The 24393-nt window shown below is 39.7% G+C and overlaps 2 protein-coding genes across 2 annotated transcripts; both read right to left on the bottom strand.

Moving 5' to 3' along the window:
* Positions 1–3461: 3461 nt before the first annotated feature.
* LOC133104119 (zinc finger protein 248-like) lies at positions 3462–4286 on the bottom strand. The gene has a single exon (XM_061209797.1). The coding sequence runs from the start codon at positions 4284–4286 to the stop codon at positions 3462–3464; it is 825 nt and encodes a 274-aa protein (XP_061065780.1).
* Positions 4287–4350: 64 nt separating this feature from the next.
* On the bottom strand, positions 4351–19365 carry LOC133104118 (RB-associated KRAB zinc finger protein-like). Its single transcript, XM_061209796.1, has 5 exons — positions 19220–19365; positions 8226–8377; positions 7869–7964; positions 5094–5239; positions 4351–4404 (listed from the first exon to the last, which is right to left on the bottom strand). The coding sequence occupies exons 1-5, from the start codon at positions 19363–19365 to the stop codon at positions 4351–4353; spliced, it is 594 nt and encodes a 197-aa protein (XP_061065779.1).
* Between the last annotated feature and the right edge of the window lie 5028 nt (positions 19366–24393).

Genomic DNA, 24393 nt, shown 5'->3' with positions numbered 1-24393 from the left:
TTGAGGTTCATTTATTCACCTATTAGCTGTCCAACTGCTCCAGCATCATTTGTTGAAAAGTCTATTCTCCTCCACTGAATTCCTTCTGCACCTTTGTAAAAAATCAGTTGGGCATATTTGTGTGGGTCTATTTCTGGGTTCTCTATTATGTTCCATTGATCTATATGTCTATCCATCCACAAAAACCACACGGTCCTGATCATTGCAGCCATATAATAAATCTTCAAATCAGTAGACTGATCATTCCATTTTATTATTTTTCAAAATTGTTTTAGCTATTCTAGTTCCTTTCTCGTTCCACATAAACTTTAGAATAATCTTGCTTATATTTACAAAAACATTCCTACTGGAATTTTGATAGGGATTGCATTACACCTATATATCAGTATGGGGAGAATTGGCATCTTTACTGTGTTGAGTTTTCCAATCCATGAACATGGAATGTTCATCCACTTTTTAAGATATTCTTCAATTAGCATTTTGTAGTTTTCAGCATGCAGGTCTGGACACGTTTTGTTAGGTTTACACCTAACTATATAATTTTTGGGGCAATTAAAAGATGATATTGTGTTTTAAATTTTGATACCTGTGTGTTCATTTCTGGCATATAGAAATGCATGTTTACCTTGTATCCTGTGAACTCACTTGTTAGTTCTAGGAGGTTTTTTGTTTTTGTTTTCGTTTTTGGTAGATTCCTTGGGATTTTCTTCTTAGACAATCATGTCATCTGTAAATAGGACAGTTTTATTCTTTCTTTTCTGATCTGTATGCTTTTTATTTCCTTTTCTTGCCTTGTTGCGGTGGCTAGAACTTCCAGCACTATGTTGAATAAGACTGGTGAGAGCAGATATCTTTCCCTTGTTCCTGATCTTAGGCGGGAGGCATCCAGTCTTTCACCATTAAGTATAATGTTAGCTGTAGGTTTTTATAGATGCTCTTTATCAAGTTCCCCTTTATTTCTATTTTTCTGAGAGTTTTGTCATAAATTTCAAATACATTTTGGCAAATACTTTTTCTTCATTGGTGGATATAATGTGGTATTTCTTTGGTTAATTACACTGATTGATTTTGGTGGATTACACTGATTGATTTTGAATATTGAATCAGCCTTGTATCCTTGCAATAAATCCCATGGTATAAAATTCTTTTCATATATTCATATAAGTCCTTTCATATAATTAATAAATAATTCTACTTGCTAATATTTTGTTAAGGATTTGTGTGCCTAATTCATGAGGAATATTGGTCTGTATTTTTCCTTTTTTGTACTGTATTAAATTTTTTTTTTTTTTGGTTTTGGTTATCAGTGAATGCTAGTTCATAAACTGAACAGGGAAGTGTCTTCTCTTCTTGATTTTCTGGAACAAAATGTGTAGAACTTGTGTTATTTCTGCTTTAAACATTCGGTAGAATTCTCTAGTGAAACCATCTGGGCCTGGAGATTTCCTTTTTGGGAGTTTTAAAATTACAAATTAAATTTCCTTAATTCTATTTCATATTGGGTGAGTTGTGATAGTTTTTATTTTTGGAGCAATCAGTCTATTTAACCTAAGTTGTCAAATTTATACAAATAAAGTTGTTCACAGATTCCCCTATTATCATTTTGATGTCATCAGGGTCTGGCATGATATCCCCTGTTTCATTACTGATATTGGTAATTTATGCTTTCTCTCTCTTTTTGTCAGTCTTTTTAGAGGCTTTTCAATATACCACATTGCCTAAAACCCAGACATGTATTTTAATAACCGTCTTTGAATTCTTCAGAGCACTTAGCCTGATGAAATGCCCTTCAGTGACCCCAGAAAATCAATGTTGAACTAAAACTGACTCCTGCCTTCTACTCCTGGAATATCTTGGTGTTTCTTTGGAGTTTGAGGCCAAGCTGCATTCCTGTAGCTTGAGGATGGCTCATGGACTCTCCAGCCTGTTTTTTGTTTGTTTGTTTTTGTTATTGTTGTTGTTGTTGTTCTTAGTGGCTCTGGTTTGAGTTTGTCAGAAGCTAGGTTTGAGATTCCAGGGGCCAGTGGGTGCCATTAGAGACAGACATTGGTTACCAGGGTGGAGGTTCCATCTAAAGCAAATTTGTGCTTGGGGCCCAGATACTGACTGCACATGAATACACCAGCTCTTGCTAACATTATAATGCAATTATTTCAACCTGTTTCTTGAAAATTAAATAGCTTATAAACAGAAATATGTATGTATATATATATGCATATATATAAAGAAAAATAATAAGAAATACTTGTATACTCATGACCCATTTAAGAAACATAAAGCTTCCTCCCTAAATGTAAGCCCCTCCTTCCTCCATAGATGTAACTGCTATCCTAGATTTTGTGTTAACCATCCACTGGCTTTCCTTTGTAGTTTTACTACTTATATATGTATCCCTCAACAGTGTACTGCTGAATTCTTTGTTTTTGAACTTTATATAAATGCAATAACATGGTATTTATAGTTTCCTTTTTTATTAAACATTATTGTTTTAAGATAATAATCTTGATATGTATAACTGAGGTTCATTTTCATTGGTGTATGTTATTCCCATTGTATAAACATACCAATATTTATTTATCTAGTCTATTGTTAATGGACATTTGCTACTTTCTCTTTTTTTCAATTGTCATTACAAAAACCTGAAAGGTTGCAATGAACCTTCTTGTACATGTCTGTTGGTGCGGATGTGCAAGAGTTTCTTTAGGGCAGGGTTTTCCTGTGATGGAGCTGCTGGCATCCTGGATGAGCCCCTTTTCCTGTCCTTTCTCTGACATGGTGCAGGGTATTGGGTATCTTTGGTCCTCCCACACACTAAATGCCTGAAGCACCCTCAATCATAGTGACAACTAATCATCCCAGTATTTCCAAACACCCTTTAGAACACCCAGTTGTTTTAGGGTATGTATCTAGAAGTACAATTGTTGAGGCACAGGTTATGTCACTGTTCAATTTTCACTTATATACTGTATTGTTGAGATTCAGAGAGAGGTGGGTTCCCTATGTAAATCCAACATACACGTAATTCATGTTAGATAACACACTCATGTACTATATACCTATCCATATACTTCAGAAGGTCTTCACATATATATTTAACACTGCTGTGCCAATGACCTTAACTTATTCCTGACAAAAGCTCCACTTTCACATTCTATTAAGAACTGAATATTTTATTATCTTTTTTTGTAACAAGTTTGGTATCACATCTGAAATACGACTTCTATTTCCACAAGAACATTTTCCCACAAGAACATTTTTATCCATATTCCTTAAAATAATACATTTGCCCTCCATATCTCTGACTACTTCTTGAGAGCTTTCACACAATCAAAGCATTCATAGAGAGCTCCTATTTCGCTCCTATATTACTTCTCTAATTCCAATTAGCTCTAACCTATTGATAAAGACTTTCCTACATGTGTTGACATCTAAGCGGTTCTGCCCTGTGATTTTGCTGATGTTCAACGGCTATGAACTGCAGAGGATGGCTTCTCCACGTGGAGAGTGTTGGTGGGAGTTTTCTTCTTATGTTTTTTTCTTTGATGTTTGGTGAGGGCTGACCTCTGGCTGAAGGTTTTTCTACATTCATTACATTCATAGGGTTTTTCCCCTGTGTGAATTCTCTGATGTTTTGTGAGGGCTGACTTTTCATAGAAGGTTTTCCCACATTCGGGACATCTGTAGGGTTTCTCTCCTGTATGAGTTCTCTGATGTACAATGAGGTTGGATTTCACGCAGAAAGATTTCCAGCATTCATTACATTCATAGGGTTTCTCTCCTGTGTGGGTCCTTTGATGTTGAGTAAGGTTTGACTTCACACAGAAGGTTTTCCCACATTCATTACATTTATAGGGTTTCTCTCCTGTGTGAGTTCTCTGATGTACGGTGAGGGCTGACTTCTGGCAGAAGGATTTTCCACATTCATGACATTTGTAGGGTTTTTCTCCTGTGTGAGTTCTCTGATGCTCAGTGAGGTTGGACTTTACAAAAAAGGACTTCCCACATTCACTACATTCATAGGGTTTTTTTCCTGTGTGCACACTCTGATGTTGAGAAAGGTCTGGTTTCTTAGGGAAGCTGTCCCCACATTTATTACAGTCATAGGTTTTCTTCCCTTTGTGGGCCCTCTGATTTTGAATGAGGTGTGATTTCTTACTTAAGACCCTCCCACTTTCACTACACTCATTATTTGGTTCCCCCAAACATGTTCTCTGATGTTGACTGAGTTTCAACGCCTTGTGGAAGGATTTCGCACACTTACGACCTTTAAAGCTCTTCTCACTCATGTTAATTCTCTGCTTTAGAGTGAGGTAGGACTCCTTTTTCACAGCTCTCTCACTATCATTACACTTACTGGGTTTTTCCGTTGTGTGAGTTCTCGGATGTTGAGTCAGGTGTGGCTTTCTGTGGAAGGATTTCCCACACTGGTTACAGTCATAGATTTTCTCTTCTGTATGAGTTCGCTCATTTTGAGTGTGGGATGACTTCTGCAAGGCTTCCTCACTTCTGTTATACTCATCAGGTTTTCCTCCTGTGTGCATTCTCTGATGTTGAGTAAGGTTCGACTTCTCGCTAAAAGATTTCCCCAATTTGTTACATTCACAGTGAGCTCTCTGATGTGCACGTTTTGACTTCAAGCATGAAGATTTCCTATTTTTACTGGATTCGTGTGGTTTTCTTCCCTTAAGGGTTCTTGGACAAGCACCAAGCTTTAACTTTTGGAGGAAGGCTTGTCCATATTTGTTACCTTCAGAGGGTTTCTCTCCTGTATGAGCTCTCTTACATGCAACAAAGGCTGTTTTTCTGTGAAAAGCTTTCTCACAATGATTATATTCAAGACTTTGCTCCAAAGCTGAATTCTTCTGACGTTGAATAAAGTCCTCAATTTGTCTGTGGGATTTCCTCTTTTGATCATTTTCACCGGGCTTGTTCCCTGTATGGGTTTTCTCATGCACAGTAGTAAGGAATCCACATCCATTGAAATCATTAGATTTTTTTCTCACACTGCTTCTATTACTAATAACTAATTCAAAAACACTTTTCAAGTTTGTTACAAATGGGTCACATTGATGGGATCTTTTTTTTGAGGGCACTGGATTTGTGGTCATATTAAGTGTTTCTCTGAAGGTCTTATTTCTCTCCTCAGTCAATGTTTTGTTGTTGATGAATAAACCTTGCCTCAAATACTTGTCTTCATTTTCTTGGCCTATCTCTTTCATGTTATTGGTTCTTTGGACTTCTAGAAATATAAAAAGTTAACGTACATTATAAATCTTAACACATTTCTTAAGGAATAGGCTTGTATACAAATGCCCTAAGTTGAGTTAATTCTTAGGTTTCAGACACAGTCTCCTGGGATGAAGGAACTCCTAAGCATATATTTACCCTACTCTTTTAGTTGGCACATGAAAACAAAAACAAAAACACATATTGCAGTAGAAAAAGGTAGAGAAAGCTGAAAATTAATACGAGTAGCTTTGGCTTGTTACAAAAATTACCTCAAAATGGGTAGAGAGTTTGAAATAAAACACAAGGAGTGGTGAAGTGAGTCCAAAGGATGTCAGGAAAACAAATGATCCAAGGACGGAGGGTATTAAAAGAATGGGGCAAAGATAACGGACACTGAGTAGGGAGACAAGGAAGACTAAAGGGTGATCAAGGGAAGGGTCAGAGCAAAGATGGAGGATAAGCCACGCTTGCATATCATTTGATTCTATCAGAGCTAATCAATAGTTATTTGTCTTGATTGACAACTCTACTTTTCCCTCTTTCAATCTGCTGATGTACTGTACCAACTGACTGTGCCCTGTCACAATACTAATTTTTAATTTCACTTTTAAAATACTGAAGTATAGTTGATTTACAATATTGTGTTAATTTTAGGTGTACAGCAAAGTGATTCGGTTATGCATGTACATATGTATATACCTATATTCTTTTTTCGATTCTTTTCCATTATAGTTTATTACAAGATATTGAATAGAGTTCCCTGTGCTATACAGTAAAACCTTGTTGTTTAATTCTACTTTTACATCGTTTTTTCTTCCTCTCTGATTTCTCTTTTTTTGTGAGAACTCAAGCACCTGGCTATTCGACTTGGTCTTAGGACCTTTATTAATCTTTGTCTTAAAAAGTTTTGGCTATGAGTGATTATTATTATCTACTATTTTCATTTTATGCAATAACATTGGTTGTATGCTTAAAAACTTAAGACTTTTCTGTAGCAGATAAAACAAATAGAAGCCAATATGCTAGCAAGAAAAATCTGATATTGGATTTTCATACTTAGACTTTATACTAGATTTTTATAACTAAATTCACAACACATGTTCAACTGATCATCCCAGAAGTCTACAGTATTGTCAGCTCCTATCAGACCAGGGTATTTAATTCCATCAATTGTGTGTTTCCAACAACAAATACACTCTCATGGTCTTCACTTAGCACATATTATGTCCTTAGCTCTACTCAGAACCTAGATATCTTTCAGAGTAATGCTACTATCCCACTGTTAAAAAAAATCTCAACACTTTAAGTTCCATTTGTGGTAAAATCGGCAAGTAAATACTGTCTGTATAATATGTTCTAACACTCTTTCCACAGCTATGATACTTCCTCTCTATTTCTGCGAACAAGCCTGACTTTCATTGCTTTTGGCAGTTTTTCCACTTTTTTTAAAGTTTGGGATTTCAGCTGCCTCCAACCTATAAAAAAAATGGAATTGACATTAAAATTTTTTTCCTTGTGGCCTTTGGATAATTTGCAGGGGGAAAAAAAGGGCGATGCTGACTACATTTGCATCTGCATATTGGGAATTCACTTTTTCCTTCTAAAAAACACTTTTTTTCACGTGGCTCCTGGGAAACCCCTGACTCCTGATTCTCCCTCTACCATAGTGGGTGCTCCTTCTTGGTCTCTCTTGCTAGAGCCCTATGTCTCCGTGACCTCCAAATGTAATGCTCAAGAGTGCAGTCCTTGACCTCTTCTCTTACCTACTATCTCACTCACAGTAGAATTCAGTCTTACCAGGCCTATAAAGCTTTGTCTCTAGCTAACTCTCTGACATCACCTGTTGCTTTCTCCTCACTGAACCCCCTCTGGTCCCACCAACTTCCTTGCTATTCTCTGACTACACCAGGCACGCTCCTGTTTCAGAGGCTTGGCATCTGCTGTTCCTTGATCTGGAATCTCTCAGATAATCCGTCGCTCACTCCATCCCTTCATTCAAGACTCCATTCTACTCTCCTGTTCAAATGTCCACCTCCTCAAAGAGGCCTTCCCTGACTTCCTTCTGAAAAAGGACTCCCTTTCAGTCTCCATCCCCTTCATCTGACTTTAATTTCTCAGAGTGCCAATTACGACCAGACATGTTACATATGGATCTGCTATTCGGATCTACTGATAGGAGCAGAGACTTCGCTTTTGTATCTCCTGTGACTTAGAACGTGACTGGTGCATAGCTGGTGCTTCGTAAATACTTATTGAATAAAATGATCCATCAATAAATGCATATTTACAGAACATTTGGCACAGGAGGGAACGTAAAGGATGGCCATTATTGAACAGACAGAAAAACAGAGAAATAAAGGTCTAGGATGAGGAAGTCAGCAACTTGATTCTACAAAAACCAAGCGAATCTCTCTCTATAAAAGTCAAACAGAAAACAAAGAGCATTTATATATGAGAGTGATATATGCAGGCTTGATATCTAAGGTATGGTAGTCATCTGCCTTTAGTCATCTGCCTTCTAAAAGTCTGGAGCCTCTAAAAGAGATTCCTAAAACCCATTTCAAAGATACTACCCCCTGAACTGGCCACTTTGGATCCAGTTTCCCCCGGCTGCCTTCCAGGTGACCTCATTAACTCACCTGGGTGGCTCTCACTTGGGAGTTGTCCCTTTAATATCCACGGTTCTTCTTCTTGTTCCAACTTGAGTATCAGCTCAGGTTTGGAAACACAGTGACCTGTTGTGGGAAATGACGTGGGACTTGGCAAAGTTGCTTAGGAGACAAGCCCTTTGAAGAATCAGAAGGGAGAAGCTTTAGGAGCTGTAGAATGATGGGGACCCTTTCACTAGGGAGGTGAGAATACAATATCCTTTCAAGTTCCCTAAAAGGTTTTTGAATCCAAGATCTCAAACCCAAAATGCATGATGCGCTACAGTGACTTGGTTCCTAAGACAGGAAATGCATGCTGCCGGGAGCTGCCCGGGAAGCTGGGCTTACCCAGGGACACCAAGTGCCCGTAGTTCTCCAGCATCACATCCCTGTACAGGAGCCTCTGAGCACGGTCCAGCAACTGCCACTCCTTCTGGGTGAAGTCCACCGATACATCCTCGAACAACACCGATCCCTGTAATAGCCCAAGGCTGCTCAGTCTGCAGTGCACAAGACCAGATGGCATGGGAAATATGTAGGGGTACTGATCCTACCGTATTCACTGTAAAGAGTTGACCAGAAAATGTTATAAAGCTCGTCTACCACACACCTTCCATCATGTTATACAGGCAGACCCCAGAGATATTGCAGGTTTGGTTCCAGACTACTGCAATCAAGTCACACGAATTTTGGGGGGTTTCTCAGTGCATATAAACATTATATTTATGCTATTTACTAAGCGTGCGATAGCATTATATCTAAAAAAGCAACGTACATGTCTTAATTTAAAAACACTTTATTGCTAAAAAAAAATGCTAACAATCGAGCCTTCAACAAGTTGTAATCTTTTTGCTGGTGGAGGGTCTAGCCTTGATGTTGGTGGCTGATCAGGGTGGTGGCTGCTGAGAGCTGAGGTGACCATGGCAATTTCTTAAAATAAGACAATGAATTTTGCCACATTGATTGATTCTTCCTTTCAAGAACGATTTCTCTTTAGCATGCAATGCTGTTTGACAGCATTTTACCCACAGGACTTGTTTCAAAATCGGAGTCAATCCTCTTAAACCCTGCCACTGCTTTATCAACTAGGTATGTGTAATATTCTAAATCCTTTGTTGTCATTTCAACAATCTTTGCAGCATCTTTCCCAGGAGTAGATTCCATCTCAAGGAACCACTTTATTTTCTCATCCAAAAGATGCAACTCCTCATCTGCTAAAGTTTTATCATGAGATGGCAGCAATTCAATCACATCTTCAGGCACCACTTCTAATTTTAATCCTATTGCTATTTCCACCACCCCTGAAGTTACTTCCTCCACTGAAGTCTTGAACTCCTCAAAGTCATCCTTGGGGGTTGGAATCAACTTCTTCCAAACTCTTGTTAATGTTGATATGTTGATTTCTTCCCACGAATCACAAATGTTCTTCATGGCATCTAGAATGGTAAATGCTTTCCAAAAGCGAAACTACTAAATGCTTCAGTAGTTGTGGCACATGGGCTCAGCAGTTGTGGCTCACGGGCTCTAGAGCACAGGCTCAGTAGTTATGGCGCACGGGATTAGTTGCTCTGTGGCATGTGGAATCTTCCCAGACCAGGGCTTGAACCCGTGTCCCCTGCATTGGCAGGCGGATTCTTAACCACTGCACCACCAGGGAAGCCCAGCTATCGCCTTATGAAGTGTACTTCTTAAAGAAATTACTCCTTGCTCCATGAGCTGCACAATGCATGTTGTGTTAGCAGGCATGAAAACAACATTAATCTTGTCGTCCATCTCCATCATAGCTCCTGGGTGACCAGGTGCACTGTCAATGAGCAGTAATAATTTTGAAAGGAATCTTCTTTTTTTTTTTTTTTTTTGGTGCAGTGGGTCTCAACAATGGGATTAAAATATTCAGGAAACCATGTTATAAACAGATGTGCTGGCATCCAGGCTTTGTTGTTCCATTTACAGAGCCCAGGCAGAGTAGAGTTAGCATAATTCTTAAGGGTCCTAGGATTTTCAGAATGGTAAATGAGCACTGGCTTCAACTTCAAGTCACCAGCTGCATTAGCCACTAACAACAGAGTCAGCCTGTCCTTTGAAGCCAGGCATTGACTTCTCCTCTCTAGCTATGAAAGTCCTAGATAGCAGCTTCCTGACCTCTCTCAGCCTTCATAATATTGAAGAGAGTTAGGGTCTTTCTCTAGATTAGTCTTTGGCTTAAGGAAATGTTGTGGCTGCTTTGATCTTCTAGCCAGACCACTAAAACCGTCTCCATATCAGCAATAAGGCTGTTTCGCTTTCTTATCATTTGCGTGTTCACTGAAGTAGCACTTTTAATTTCCTTCAAGAACTTCTCCTTTGCATTCACAACTTGGCTAATTGTTTGGCACAAAAGGCCTAGCTTTCAGCCTGTCTCAACTTTCAACATGCCTCCCTCGATAAGCTTAATCATTTCTAGCTTTTGATTTTAAATGAGAAACATTCAACTGTTCCTTTCACTTGAACACTCAGAAGCCACTGTAGGGCTATTAAGTGGCCTAATTTCAATAGTGTTGTATCTCAGGGGATAGGGGGGTCTAAGGAGAGGGAGAGAGATGGGGGAAGAGCTGGTCAGTGGAGCAGTCAGAACACACAAAACATTTATGGATTAAGTTTGCCATCTTATATGGGCAAAGTTCGTGGTGCCCCAAAACAATTATAATAGTAACATCAGAGATCACTGATCACAGATCACCCTAACAAATACAATAATAATGAAAAAATTTGAAATATTGCAAGAATTGACAAAATGTGACACAGAGACACGAAGTGAGCAAAGGCTGTTGACCGATAGCCTTGCCTGATGCAGGGTTTCCACAAACTTTCAATTTGTAAAAAAAAAAAAAATGCAGTATCTGCAAAGCTCAATAAAGCGAAGTACAATAAAATGAAGTCTGCCTGTATTTTGTTGGAGAAAGAGAAATCATACCAGAAATACTCTGCCTCTATCTTTAGTTGGTGATTCATAAAACAATTTGAGTTCCTCTACAGGCCTACAATTGTCCTAGCCATAGAGGATGCTAGGGTAAGACACTTGTCTTGTTTTTTGTTTTTTTAATTTATTTTTTGAAGTATAGTTGATTTACAATGTTGTGTTAATTTCTACTGTACAGCACAGTGATTCAGTTATACATATATATATACATACTTTTCCATTCTTTTCTATTATGGTTTATCACAGGATATTGAATATACTTCCCTGTTCTATACAGTAGGACCTTGTTGTTTATCCATCCTATGTATAAGAGTTTGCATCTGCTAACCCCGAACTCCCAATCCGTCCCTCCCCCACTCCCCCTCGGCAACCACAAGTCTGTTCTCTATGTCTGTGGGTCTGTTTCTGTTTTGCAGATAAGTTCATTTGTGTCATGTTTTAGATTCCACATATAAGTGATATCACATGGTATTTGTCTTTCTCTTTCTGACTTACTTCATTTAGTATGATAATCTCTAGGTCCATCCATGTTGCTGCAAATGGCATGATTTCATTCTTTTTTACGGCTGAGTAGGATTCCATTGTGTATGTGTGACACTGGTCCTGTCTTTAAGGAGTTTACAGAACGATGGGACTTTCTACATAAACATACACATGCAGTAATAAATTACAGGAACCATGAAAAAATGTGTGTACCAGGTAGAGTGAGGTCACAAAGGGAGAGGCGGGTTAAATCTCAGTTTTTTCAGGGTATGCTTCATGGAGGAGATAAAGGTTTGATTGCACAACCTAATCTCCTCTGCCTCCAAAACTACAGCAGGGAGAGTCATAAAAACACCAATATACTTGTCAGAGCAGAGGAAGTTTCTGGAAGATATAGAGTAGGAGGCAGATACTGGAGGCACTGTGCTCGTCCCTTAATGCAAACATAGAATGCGCAAAAGTCTCAAGTTCTGTTCAGAGCCCGGAGAGACCTCCCAGCTCAGCAGCAGCTGCAGCTGGAAGCCGAGATGGGCTCTGGGCTGCAGAACAGGGAACGTGAGTCACGGAAGGGCTGCCACACTCCTGACCCCCAGGAGGGGTGGGCTGAGGGTTAACACTCAGGAGAACGTTCCCTGTAAAAAGCAAGGAACTTCAACAAGGACTTGCTGTATAGCACAGGGAACTCTACTCAATACTCTGTAATAACCTATATGGGAAAAGAATCTGAAAAAGAATAGATATATGTACATGTATAACTAAATCACTTTGCTGTACACCTGAAACTAACACAACATTGTTAGTCAACTCTACTCCAGTATAAAATAAAATTAAAAAAATAAAAGCAAGGAACTGCCTCTAGGTGTCTGCGTGAACTTTGCATCCAAACAGAGGAGAAGGGTACTGTGCTTAGTCCCCTGATTCGGTCACAGCTTTTGTTTTAAGGCAACTCTGGGGAAACAGACTATCATGCTCTGCCATCAGGTAAGGCACTACCCCCTTTGGCAGGCGGAAGGGGGTCCCCTCAAGCTTTGTCCCTCTCTGGAGAGCCTAAGTGAAGCCTGTTCTGTACACATAACCCAATAATCCGTGTAAGAGGCCCCAAGTCAGTCCTTTCATTCAAAGGAAAATCTTGCCAAGGAAACAGACCTCTGCCTTGCTGAGCATCACACATCAGCTGCCTACATTGATCTAATGAGGTCTTTACCTTTCTCTTCACACAGAAAACAACAAAGGGTCCAGATGCTGGAGGGAAAACAATGATCTGAGAAAGAAGCATCAGGAAGAACAGATCTGAAGACTGCTAAACAAATTTAATGCCAGTAAAAAGCAACAGCCTGAAAGATAAGTACCAAGACCAACAGATTGAAGACTATGAAAACTAATGTAAGTAAAGATACTGAAGAGAATAATTTTTAAGTATTCCCACTGGTGTCTGCAAATCATATAAGAGAGTCTTATTTCCCCAAAAGGAGAAAAGTTGGCTATGAACACAGAAAAAGGATACAGATATTAAATATTCTTTTGCTGACTTAGGACAACAACAAAAAACCCAAAAACTCTTAAGACTTGAAAACAAAATGACCCAAATGACAAAAATGAGCAAATCTCTCAACGCATAGAATAAAAACACAGAAAAATGGAAATGATGAAAGTAAAGGAGCACAGAGGGCCGACTGGGGAGAGGCACTGACCGTCTCATGGGATTTCTGGGTGGCAGGAACAAAGAGGGTGGAGGGAAGGAAATAATCACAGAAAGAACCGAAAATGTCCCAGAGCAAGTCAGTCTTCATCTCCACAGGATCCATCCAATTACCAAGCAGGCACTCTAAAAAAAGACAGGCAGCCAGACACACTGCCTGTGGAAATATCTGAAGCCCAAGGATAATGAAAAACTTGCAAGAAGAAAAAATAAAACCGGTTACTACAAAGGAATGAGAATCAAGCTGCCACATGACTTCTCCTCAGTCTCCCCAAATACTAGGAGATAATGCAGATCATCTATAATCTTCTGAAGGAAAGGGATTTCAACCCCAAATTCTATAACCAGTCAATCATTCATGGAGTGCGGCAGAATAAGGGCCCTTTCAGATACCCAGACTCAGAAGGCGTATAACCACATAGTGATTCTGCAGACCACTCCAGAGGCCTCTATCAAAACTCAGCAGAATCTGGGAAAGAATGCGTGCCATACGGAAATCGTGGTGGACAGACAGAGCTACAGGAACTGGTTCTTGGTACAGCCAGAGAGGGTGGGTGACTTACAGACTGTGAAAGGGAAGCGGGCATGGAGCTAATGCAACAGGAAACATCTTTTGAAAGTTATTTATGAAGGGTATGCAGGCAAAGATTTTACATTTTTGGACAAAGCTTCATATTGTGGGTACCAAGCCTGAGGATTCCTGAAACTTTGGAAAAGGAGTTGTTACGGTGATTGACGGTGATGCTGAAGCAGGCCATGCCCAGTTCAACAACAGGCCATCTGGAGTCAGGTAATAAAATCAGCCACTGAAGACAGAATGGTTGGTCCTCTGGATGCGCTGGGGCTACCAGAGCAGAAGGTCGGCAGAAGGCACCTCAAACTGTCTTTTCTACCTAAGTAGGGTTCCCAGATTTAGTAAATAAAAATACAGGGCTCTCAGTTAAATTCGAATTTCATATAAGCAACAATTACATTCTTTGTATAAGTATGTCCCATGCAAGATTTATTTTATACGTCCTATGTCTTACCTGGCAACCCTAGGCCTAAGAGATCTCCCATTCCAAGATCTTGGGCTGGTTGGAACACAAGCAGATGATAACTTACTCCCAACAAAGGGTGGAAAGTTTGCAGTGGACTTGGACTCCAGGTCTCCATCTGGCCAAATTTCTAATGATGTATCCTTGGAATGATTGCAGTTACAAGCTCTTGAGAAGTTATTTACTTTTACTTCAGTGAAAAGGGGATAATAAAAGTGCCTACTTCCTAATGCTGTTGTCAGAATTATATGAGCTAATCCAGGTAAGGAATTTAAGAGTGACTGGAGAATAATAAGCAGCCCTAAATTGTAGGTAATATTATAACTACTATAATTCTGTCACTTTATCTTCAAACTTTGGACAGCAAAAATAACCAGGAAATGTATATTAGAACTGAAATAATTATTGTTCAAGTAGCTAGAAGATGTGATACTATTGTTAACAAAGAATTCTAAGAATACATAATTATTACGTAAAGAGAAAATGAAAAAAAATATTTAGAGCATTTCCACAAAGCCCGAGGTAAGGGAGGAGTGTATCTTATTTGGATGAAACTACAGATGAAAATGATTCCTGCTGTTGGTAGAAAAATGTGTTCACATATGTGTTAAACACATCAAAGGTAATAATGGAATAAAAATAAAATGTAGACCTTCAAAAACAGTAGAAAAAGAAAGAAGGAAAGTAAAATAATAAAACAGGAAAACGTTGGGAAATGAAAAAATGAAGAAGGACAATTGACAAGAAAGCATGGTTATTAAAAATGCAAAGCAGGGGCTTCCCTGGTGGCGCAGTGGTTGAGAATCTGCCTGCTAGTGCAGGGAACACGGGTTCGAGCCCTGGTCTGGGAAGATCCCACATGCCGCAGAGCAACTAGGCCCGTGAGCCACAACTACTGAGCCTGCGCGTCTGGAGCCTGTGCTCCACAACAAGAGAGGCCACGATAGTGAGAGGCCCATGCACCGCAATGAAGAGTGGCCCCCGCTTGCTGCAACTAGAGAAAGCCCTAGCACAGAAACGAAGACCCGACATAGCAATCAATCAATCAATAAATAAATCTTTTTTTTTTTTAAAAAAGATCAGTAAATATTTTTTAAAAAATGCAAAGCAACTCTTATATGTCACTGAAAAACATTGAGTAATAAGTAAACAACTCACCTGGGCTGTGTTCATTTTCTCCTGCTCCTGGAAAAGTTTAGAGAACTGTGAAGGCAGAGCTGAAGGAAAGGGAAAGAGCAAAGAAATTGTGAGAAATATGATCAACCTTGAAGGTCCTTATAGCACTTGCCTAGAAATCCCCACGTATTAGCTGACAGTCACATGGTGGGAGATTGTCTCTGACCCTTCAGAAGGGGCAGGCATGCTGAGGGGACTCTTGCAACCCTGGTATAACCAGGCGGAGCTAAAAGAAGCAGGCTTTTCATTGTGGAGAGTAAATATTTTTTCCTTATTGGTTTCTTACAATTTATAGCCTTCTTTGATTTAATAGCAGACAAATATAAAATAAGGTAAAGTCCAACTAAGAAAGACCTGGTTAAACCCAGATAGCATAGCAAGGATGCCATGCTGTGCTTTTGGCTGTTATTAAACCTGTTACATTTCTGAAGTTTTTGATGTCTGGGATTTACATTAAAATAACTCAGTAGAGGGCTTCCCTGGTGGCATACTGGTTAAGAATCCACCTGCCAAGGCAGGGGGCATGGGTTCGAGCCCTGGTCCGGGAAGATCCCACCTGCCGCGGAGCAACTAAGCCCGTGTGCCACAACTACTGAGCCTGCGCTCTAGAGCCCGCGAGCCACAGCTACTGAAGCCCGTGCGCCTAGAGCCCGTGCTCCGCAACAAGAGAAGCCACCGCAATGAGAAGCCCGCGCACTGCAACGAAGAGTAGCCCCCGCTCATCGCAACTAGAGAAAGCCAGCGCGCAGGAACGAAGACCCAACGCAGCTAAAAAAATTAAATTAATTAATTAAAAAATAATAATAATCCAGTAGAGGAAGGTGGAAGGGGGAAAGTGTATGCACGCATGCGTACGTGCACGCATGTTGGTGGCAGGGAGGATATATATGTTGATATTTGCTGAAGCTGTGACAAGTATATATATATTATTTTCTTTACTGTTGTATGTTTTGAATACTTCCATTTTAAAAAGTGTATAAAATGATGCAACAACCAAAACCTGATAGAGATTCTACTGATATTTTTAACTCCGTGAAGTTAAAGAATTAATAGGAACTTCTGACAACAGGGATGGGGTGCTTTAACAAGTCTACTTTTTAAAAAAGGGATTTATTCTCCTTTGGTTCCAGTGTCTCCAAAGGATGTTTTACTAAGACACTTGTTTTGACTTAACTGAGATGCGGTGGGCAGAACAGTGGCTGGGGAGGCAGGGGCCCTGGATGTGCCTTTTGGTTCCATCACTTACGAATGATACAAAGCTAGATTATAAGAATGTGGGTATAATATTATCAGTGATACCAACAATACTTGCATAGTGCTTACTATGTAACAGACATTGTTCTAAGTCCTTTACATATATTACCTCATTTATTCCTTAAATGGAGCAAGATGAGGAATTTGGGAATAACATCTACACACCAGTGTATATAAAACAGATAAACAACAAGGACTTACTGTATAGCACAGGGAACTATACTCAATATTTTATAATAACCTATATGGGAAAATAATTTGAAAAAGAATATATATATATGTATAACTGACTCACTCTGTTGTACACCTGAAACTAAAACAACACTGTAAATCAACTATACTTCAATAAAAATATATATATAATAGAAAAAAACAAAAAAACCCAAAACAAAAAATATTAAAGCAGAAATTAAAAATTTAACACACACCTACAAAATTCCAAGTCCATTTGTGTAAGCAGTTTTCCCCAAACCTTCAAGAAAAACAATAATCTACAGAATACATGCCAGAAACAAAAAAAAATAAACTTCCCCAATTCAATCTGTATGGCTCCTGTACTCTTGAGGCCAATGTCAGTTTAGGATAAGTGGAGAAAAAATTAGTCACTAGTTTCCCCGTATAAACTTAGATGCAAAAATCCTAACAAGGATTAACAAACTAAATAAAGCAATTCAATTAAAAACATTTTTTAAAGAGCAAGCTGTAGGTACTATTATTATCCCATTTTATAGATGAGGAAATTGAGAAGTTAAAGTAATGCGGTAGAGCTGGGCCTTGTACCCTGGCGGTGTGGCTCCAGAAACCCTGTATTTAACCCCACGCTAATTACTTCCTCAGGCCCCCAATTGAGGCAGGATTACAGAACTCCTGAAAACTCTTCCTGTACCCGCATAAAGTCAGGGATGGTGGGCAGCATATCTCTAAATTCATGTGATGATGGGCGTGGCTTGAGGGCTGTGCAAAATCCTGGAAGAGGGGCTGGAGAATTAAGGGCATCCGGGAGGAGTTTCTGGGAGGAGTGGAGAGAGTGCCTCCCTATCCCTCCTCCCAGACGTGTCCTCATCAACCGTCCTCAGAATTTCCTCTTCCCGAGAAGCCTGCCTCCTGCCCACCACCCTCAGCCCATCTCCCCCTCCTTTGAAAAGTTGGCCCACACCTCACGGACCAATGGTTCTCCACAACCTCTGGTGTGGTGGTGTTACTCAGGGCAGAAGTATCAGGAATTGCTTCCAAGCAAGCAAACAGAGAACCTGCTTGTTTCTGGGATCTCTGCCCTGCAGCTGTGGTGAGCGTGTCCGGGTAGCGTGAGGATCTCCCAGGTGAGAGTCCTGTTCCTGGTACCCCCTCCGTCTTTCCTCACAAGAGCTGTGTGATCCAGGGAAAATTTGTACCTGGCTGGGGAGGGGGGAGGGTAAATTCAAACAACTGGAATCTTCAGCCCCCGTCCCAACTCTCTCTTGCAATGAATTCACCATCCTCTACAACAGAAGTTCTCACAGAGTCCCCAACCAGCAGCATCAGTGTCACGTGGGAACTTGATAGAAATGCAAATTCTTGGGCCCTTCCCCAAACCTCCTGAACCAGAAACTCTGGGGGTGAGGCCCAGCAGAGCTATTGGGTTTTAACAAGCCCTCCAGCTGTTTCTGATACATACTTTTTTGAGAACCATTGCCAGAAAATCTGGCTTGGGAGTCTGTAAACTGCTGTGGGCAGAGGACAGATGGACAATGAAAGGAGAGTCTAGAAGCCTCAATTATGCAGTAACCCAAGGGCTCTGAACAGATACCAAGAAATATCCAGAGCTTCTGGAGAAGACTCAGTCCCTGTACACTCCAGGTCCTTCCCTGTGGATCTTAGGGACGTGCCACTCTGCTTAGTCCTGTGAAGGATATGCTGCTAGACAAAACCCAGCATGGGATTTGGAAATAAAACTGTTTGAGGTTTGTAATCCCAGCTCCTTCAACTACTGGCCTGGAGACTTCCCCTCCAGAGTCTTGGTTTTCTTGTCAGTTAAAATGGGATGGGTAATACTGACTTTCCAGGGGGTCTTTGAGAACCAATAACGATCTTAATGAAAAGAACAGTGATAAAAGCAGTTAACATTTCCCGGGTGCTTAGTGAATGCCAGGACCGCTGCTGAGTGTTTGCAGGTTATCTTAATTCAATCCTCAAAACGACTTTGAGACAGGTTTTTGGAATAACTTCCTTTGGCAGATGGGGAAACTGAGATTTAGAGGCTCATCATTTTGTCCATGGAGACTCAGTGGCCAGGCTAGAATTTGAACTTGTCTTAGTTCAAATTCAGGCTCTTAAATCAGCCTGCACATAATAAATGTTATCAGAATTTATTCTCACCCCCGCCGGTGTCCTGGATTTGACTCGATAATGAATGGCTGGCCAGGCAAATTCGAGGAGCTTCTGGAAACAGCTCGTTACCATTTGGATGCTTTTTCTCAGCGCACTTCATTGTGACCTAGTAACCCGCGCTTCTCCCTTAGCCTCTTCGTGGAACCTGTAGGTCCGTAGCCAAGCTGCTCTGTCACTTGGCTTTCTTTAGCGGCAAATGCAGACCAGACTCAGGAACAAGTGCTATACAGGGTCTCAGCCTGCGTGGGATTCGCGCAAGTTTTTGCTTCCACCAGGTGTGGGCACAAAACCTACCCCAAGCTCAGCAAAACCCCCTCCAAACTAGGTTCTCACCTGTAGCGCACATCCTTCGTGCAGGACCCCTCACTGAGCAATGCGTAGACCGGGAGGCTCTGGAATTATCTGCCGCGCGAAGCTGGAGACCAGGGAGCGGGCGAACAATGAGGAGAACTGCACATGCGCAGAAGGAGCTGTGAGGGCCCAGTTCCCTGCGCTCTCCTCCCGGTAATCCATCAAATTCGGGACTCCGTTTCCCATAAGTCTCAGCGTCCCCTTCGTTAGAGAATGTCAGAAGAGTTCCTGCTTTACTTGGTGAGTTGCGTAATTTGTCCACCTCCACTCAAAACTGGATTTCAAAAGTAATACACCAAAACTGTGGCTAAAACGGCAGATACACATAAAACAAACGAAGATTTGATCAAAGGAGAGTACTCATAATCTCCTCTCCCAGAAATGACCATGTTAGGTGATACCTTTATTAAAATAGGACCCTAAAAGCGCAGTGTTATTTTGACCTTGTCATTAAACAAGTGGTTAATAATTTTCTTATTCTTTTTACATTTTTATTTTGAAAAATTTCAAACTTACAGAAAAGTTGCAGGAATGATTCATTACGAATGAACACCTGTAAAATGTTTACTTAGCACCAATTGTTATTATTTTGCCACATTTGCATTCTCTCAATTCCTCTCTCTCATCTTCCTCACCATTTGAGAGTAAGTTCAAACATGAACTGTCACCCCTAAAATTAGCATACATTTTCTAAGAGTAGAACATCCTTTTACATAACCACCACAAATCAAATTCAAGAAAGTGAACACTGATATACTATTATTATCAAATATGTAGAGCATATTCAAATTTCACCCGTTGTACCAATAATGTCCTTTATAACTTTTTTTTTTCTGATCTAGCATCTGATTCAGAGTCATTCCTTACATCCAGTTGTCATGTCATTTAGACCTCTTTCATCTAGTTCCTCAGCCTTTTTTGTCTTTTATGACATTGGTAACTTTGAAGAGGACAGACTTGTTTTGAAGTGTTCCTTCATTTGGATTTGTCTGACTGTTTCCCCACAATTAAATTCAGGTTATACATTTCTTGGCATAACATAATGGATGTTATGTTCTTCTCAGTAAATTATACCAGATCAGTTTCATACACATGATGTCAGTTTGTCCCACTTTTGGTAATATTAACTTTGATTCCATGATTAAGATGATGTGCAGGTCAACGTACTTTTATATCAATTGTTTCTCTTATGCCAATAGTAGTAATAGGAAATAAGTTCCAGTCACAGTAGCAGTCAGTATCTAGGACTAGGTTAACAATAACTGGGCAGAACTTACACAAAAGAAACTATTACACTCTACTGTGTGACATTAAAATGTGAACGGAGACATGTACTGTCTTCCTAGATAGGAAGACAACATTCTTTAACAAAATTCCAATCAAAATCTCAATAAGTTGAGTGATGTGGTTTCTTTCTTTAATTTTAATTTTATTTTACTTTACAGAACACATCTAAATTTCATCTGCAAGAACAGAAAAAAAAAAAAAACCTAGGAAAACAGCCAGGACTTTAAAAAAAATCAGAATACCTGTATTTCCTATCAGATATGAATATGAATAATATTAACATAATATTCAAAAAGCTGCCTCTGGCTCATTAAAGAACAGGTACCCAAGAGTTCATAAGAATTTACAGTATGATAAAGGTGGAATTTCCAAGTAGGGCACCATGGGGGGAGGGGAGAAATGAGGTAGTCAAGAAATCATGTTAGGAAACTAGAGGCAGTGTGGGGAGAGGGGAAGATTATCTCTCTCACCCTTTAAACCACATAAATTTACCCTTTATACCACATAAATTTCATATGGATTCTTGATTTAACATTTCAGTAGTTAAGCCACCAAGTACCTAGAGAAAATAGAAAAGAATTTTCTCATTTAATCTCTGTGTAGGTATGGCAGGCTGTCAAACCATAAAAGTAATGACTATTGAATTTTTTTAAATTAATTAATTTCTTTTTGGCTGCGTTGGGCCTTCGTTGCTGCGCGCGGGCTTTATCTAGTTGCAGTGAGCAGGGTGGTTACTCTTTGTTGCGGTGCGCGGGCTTCTCATTGCGGTGGCTTCTCTTGTTGCGGAACACGGGCTCTAGGCGTGCGGGCTTCAGTAGTTGTGGCGTGTGGCCTCAGTAGTTGTGGCACACGGGTTTAGTTGCTCTGTGGCATGTGGGATCTTCCCAGACCAGGGCTCGAAACCATGTCCCCTGCCTTGGCAGGCGGATTCTTAACCACTGCGCCACCAGGGAAGTCCATGACTATTGAATTTTACTGTAGAAAAATTTAAAACCTTACTTTCAGAAAAAAAACCTAGGTGAAAATATATTTGTTAAGTATATGAAAGAAATGGTTTACTGACTTTATTTAATTATCTCTTACACATTTATAAGAAGATCACCCTACCATAAAAATGATCTATGGATATGAAGGAAAAAGTAATAAAAGGGAAAACGCAAATGAGGGATAAATATGTGAAAGCAGCCCATGGACTACAAATAAAAAATGCAAATTTTTAAATACATTTTTTGGTTTTTATACTCGGCAAAGATGATAAAGAAAAATGATATCCAGGGGGGCATAAATTTGGGGAAATGTTTATTCTCATAAATTTCTATTTGGAATGTAATTTATAAAACAATTTGGAGGCCACTCTGTACCAACATTTAAAAAAAGCCTGCACTTTAATGGAGCAATTTTATATTAGAAATATGAACTAAGGAAATGATTGTCCAAAGATACAGGTATAAGTACATTTCTTAAAGTTTATGTTAACAGCAACACATTGTCAAAATTCTAAATGTAAAAAAAAAAAGAAAGAAAGAAAAGAAATGAGCTTGTAGGAGCCCATAAGTTGGGGTATTAGGAAACCATTAAAAAAATTATAATGCAGAGATGTATTGACATGGGGGAGTTTACAATATATTTTTAAATAAAATGCTCTTTACACAAGAATACAAGCCATTGATTTTTAATTTTTTTGGTAAAAATCATAGATGTCTTCTAAGAGTATAAAAACAAATGTAAAGGGCTTCCCTGGTGGCGCAGTGGTTGAGAATCCACCTGCCAATGCAGGGGACACGGGTTCGAGCCCTGGTCTGGGAAGATCCCACATGCCACGGAGCATCCCACTAGGCCCGTGAGCCACAACTACTGAGCCTGCGTGTCTGGAGCACTGACACGCTCCAACACGAACCAACAGAAAAAATTAAATTTAGAATACGCATGATCTCCTTAATTTCGCCTTTTTTTTTGTTTGCTCTAAAACATTATTGAACTTTTCGTAAATATTTTGATTTAAGGTATCTTGGATCTTGTTACTTTGTCATCTAAGACTCATTATTTTAATACAGGGGGAAAAAAAGATTAAGCAATTTCTTTTTATCTTGCTAACATGTAAAGTTTGCCATCCAGTCATTTGAATGTGATCCCTAGGTCCTTGGCAATACGTATTTGCATTCACGTTATTTCTGTTTTACTGCAGTTTTGAAAAGCATATAACGTGCCACCAATCGTCATGTGACGATTATAGAGGGTAAACTATAAAACTGTTTTTAAAAACAAGAAATAACCTGATAATTTCCCAGAATTAAAGTGAAAAGACTGCAAATTGAAAAGCCCCATTGACCACCAAGCAAGATAGAAAAGGAAAACCCAAACCAGGTAAAAATATCCTGAGTTATAAGAACAACAGAAATGAAAATTCTAAAAGCTCCTAGAGAGAAGGTACAGGTACAGGTACACTCTTCCCATTGATTAAATCGGGAAAACTGATTTAATGGTACATGGGATCTCTTTCTTATTTCTTACAACTACATATGAATCTATAAATATCTGAATAAATTGTCAATTATTAAAAATAAAAAATAAGAGACTCAAAAGGTCTTCACTTTTTTGTGCAGTCTCAGGTTATACCTGCAGAAGCTCAGGTATGTTTGTATCATGCTCCTGATAAACAATGTGAAAGAACCCCACACCTTTATTTTAAAGATGAGAAAACAGAGGTACATCAAGGTTAGGTACCTAAACTCCTAAAGCTTGTTAATATTAAGCAGATTATCATGATTTCTGCCTCTATAATTACAATGATGGAGAATTTGGTGGCAACTGTCAAGATCTCCAGCCCTGGGTTCAAAGACCTTTGGGATACATCCCATCAGTACTACAACTGGCCGTGTGATCTTAGAAAACTAATCTGTTTGGATTTTCTACTCATTAAAATGAGTCAATTGTACCTACACCAGTGGGATTTCAAGATGCTGAAATAAAATAACTCATGCTAGTACAATGGATGTGTGGTAGGAGACTCTCAAAATAACGCCTTTTTTTGGGCATATTAAGTGCTAGATGCTAGAACTAAAGGCTTTGTATAGAAAGATAAAAGGTACAGTCCTGGCTCCACGAGTGAAGTCTTGGAAGAGAAAATAACATCTATTTTTAAAAACTGTGCAGCACGAAGTATAAAAAATAAGTGGGTGCAAGGAGTTGATGAGCCTGGCTAAGAAAAAATGTGGCCAGGTGAGGAAGGGACAGCCTTAGAAATGTGAACTTTGCCCAGGATTATGCCCTTGAGGGGAGTGCCAAAGAGCCCAGTCGTTTATTTTTTTAATTAAAAAAAAATTTTTTTTTCCTATTTTTTGGCCACACTACACAGCACGAGGGATCTTAGTTCCCCCACCAGGGATCGAACCCACGTCCCCTGCAGTGGAAGCGAGGAGTCTTAACCACTGGACCGCCAGGGAAGTCCTGAGCCCAGTCTTTTAGAGTTGGACAGATCAGCGGGTGAAGCCCTGTGCTGCCCCTCAGTGCTATGTGACCTTGGGCAAATCGCTTATATCTTGAATCTTCCCTTTCTTTGTCTCCAAAATAAGAATGATGATTTCCTTAGAGGGAGACTGTCAGGAAATGAGATCACGAGTATGGAAGGGCTTAGCACCTGCTAGGTTCTCAGTATCTTCCTGCAGCCGGCTAAAATGGCCACAATAGATGCAAAATGTCACCGTCTTTACTTTCTGTATAATCCAACTCTATTTGCTCAGCCACAAATGATGGCAGGAAACATGTATTTATACCGCTCTAAGGTAATTGCACACCTTCATTCTTAAAACAGACTCTTCTGAAGTTGACAGCTGATTGCGAAATGAGGTTCTGATTTTAGAGATGCTCTCAGGCACATCCTCTCCCCACATGTGCTCTTTCCCT

Source organism: Eubalaena glacialis, chromosome 13, assembly GCF_028564815.1.
Source record: "Eubalaena glacialis isolate mEubGla1 chromosome 13, mEubGla1.1.hap2.+ XY, whole genome shotgun sequence".
Taxonomy (NCBI): domain Eukaryota; kingdom Metazoa; phylum Chordata; class Mammalia; order Artiodactyla; family Balaenidae; genus Eubalaena; species Eubalaena glacialis.
Note: the sequence above shows the minus strand (reverse complement) of the source record. Positions and strands in the feature narration are given on the sequence as shown.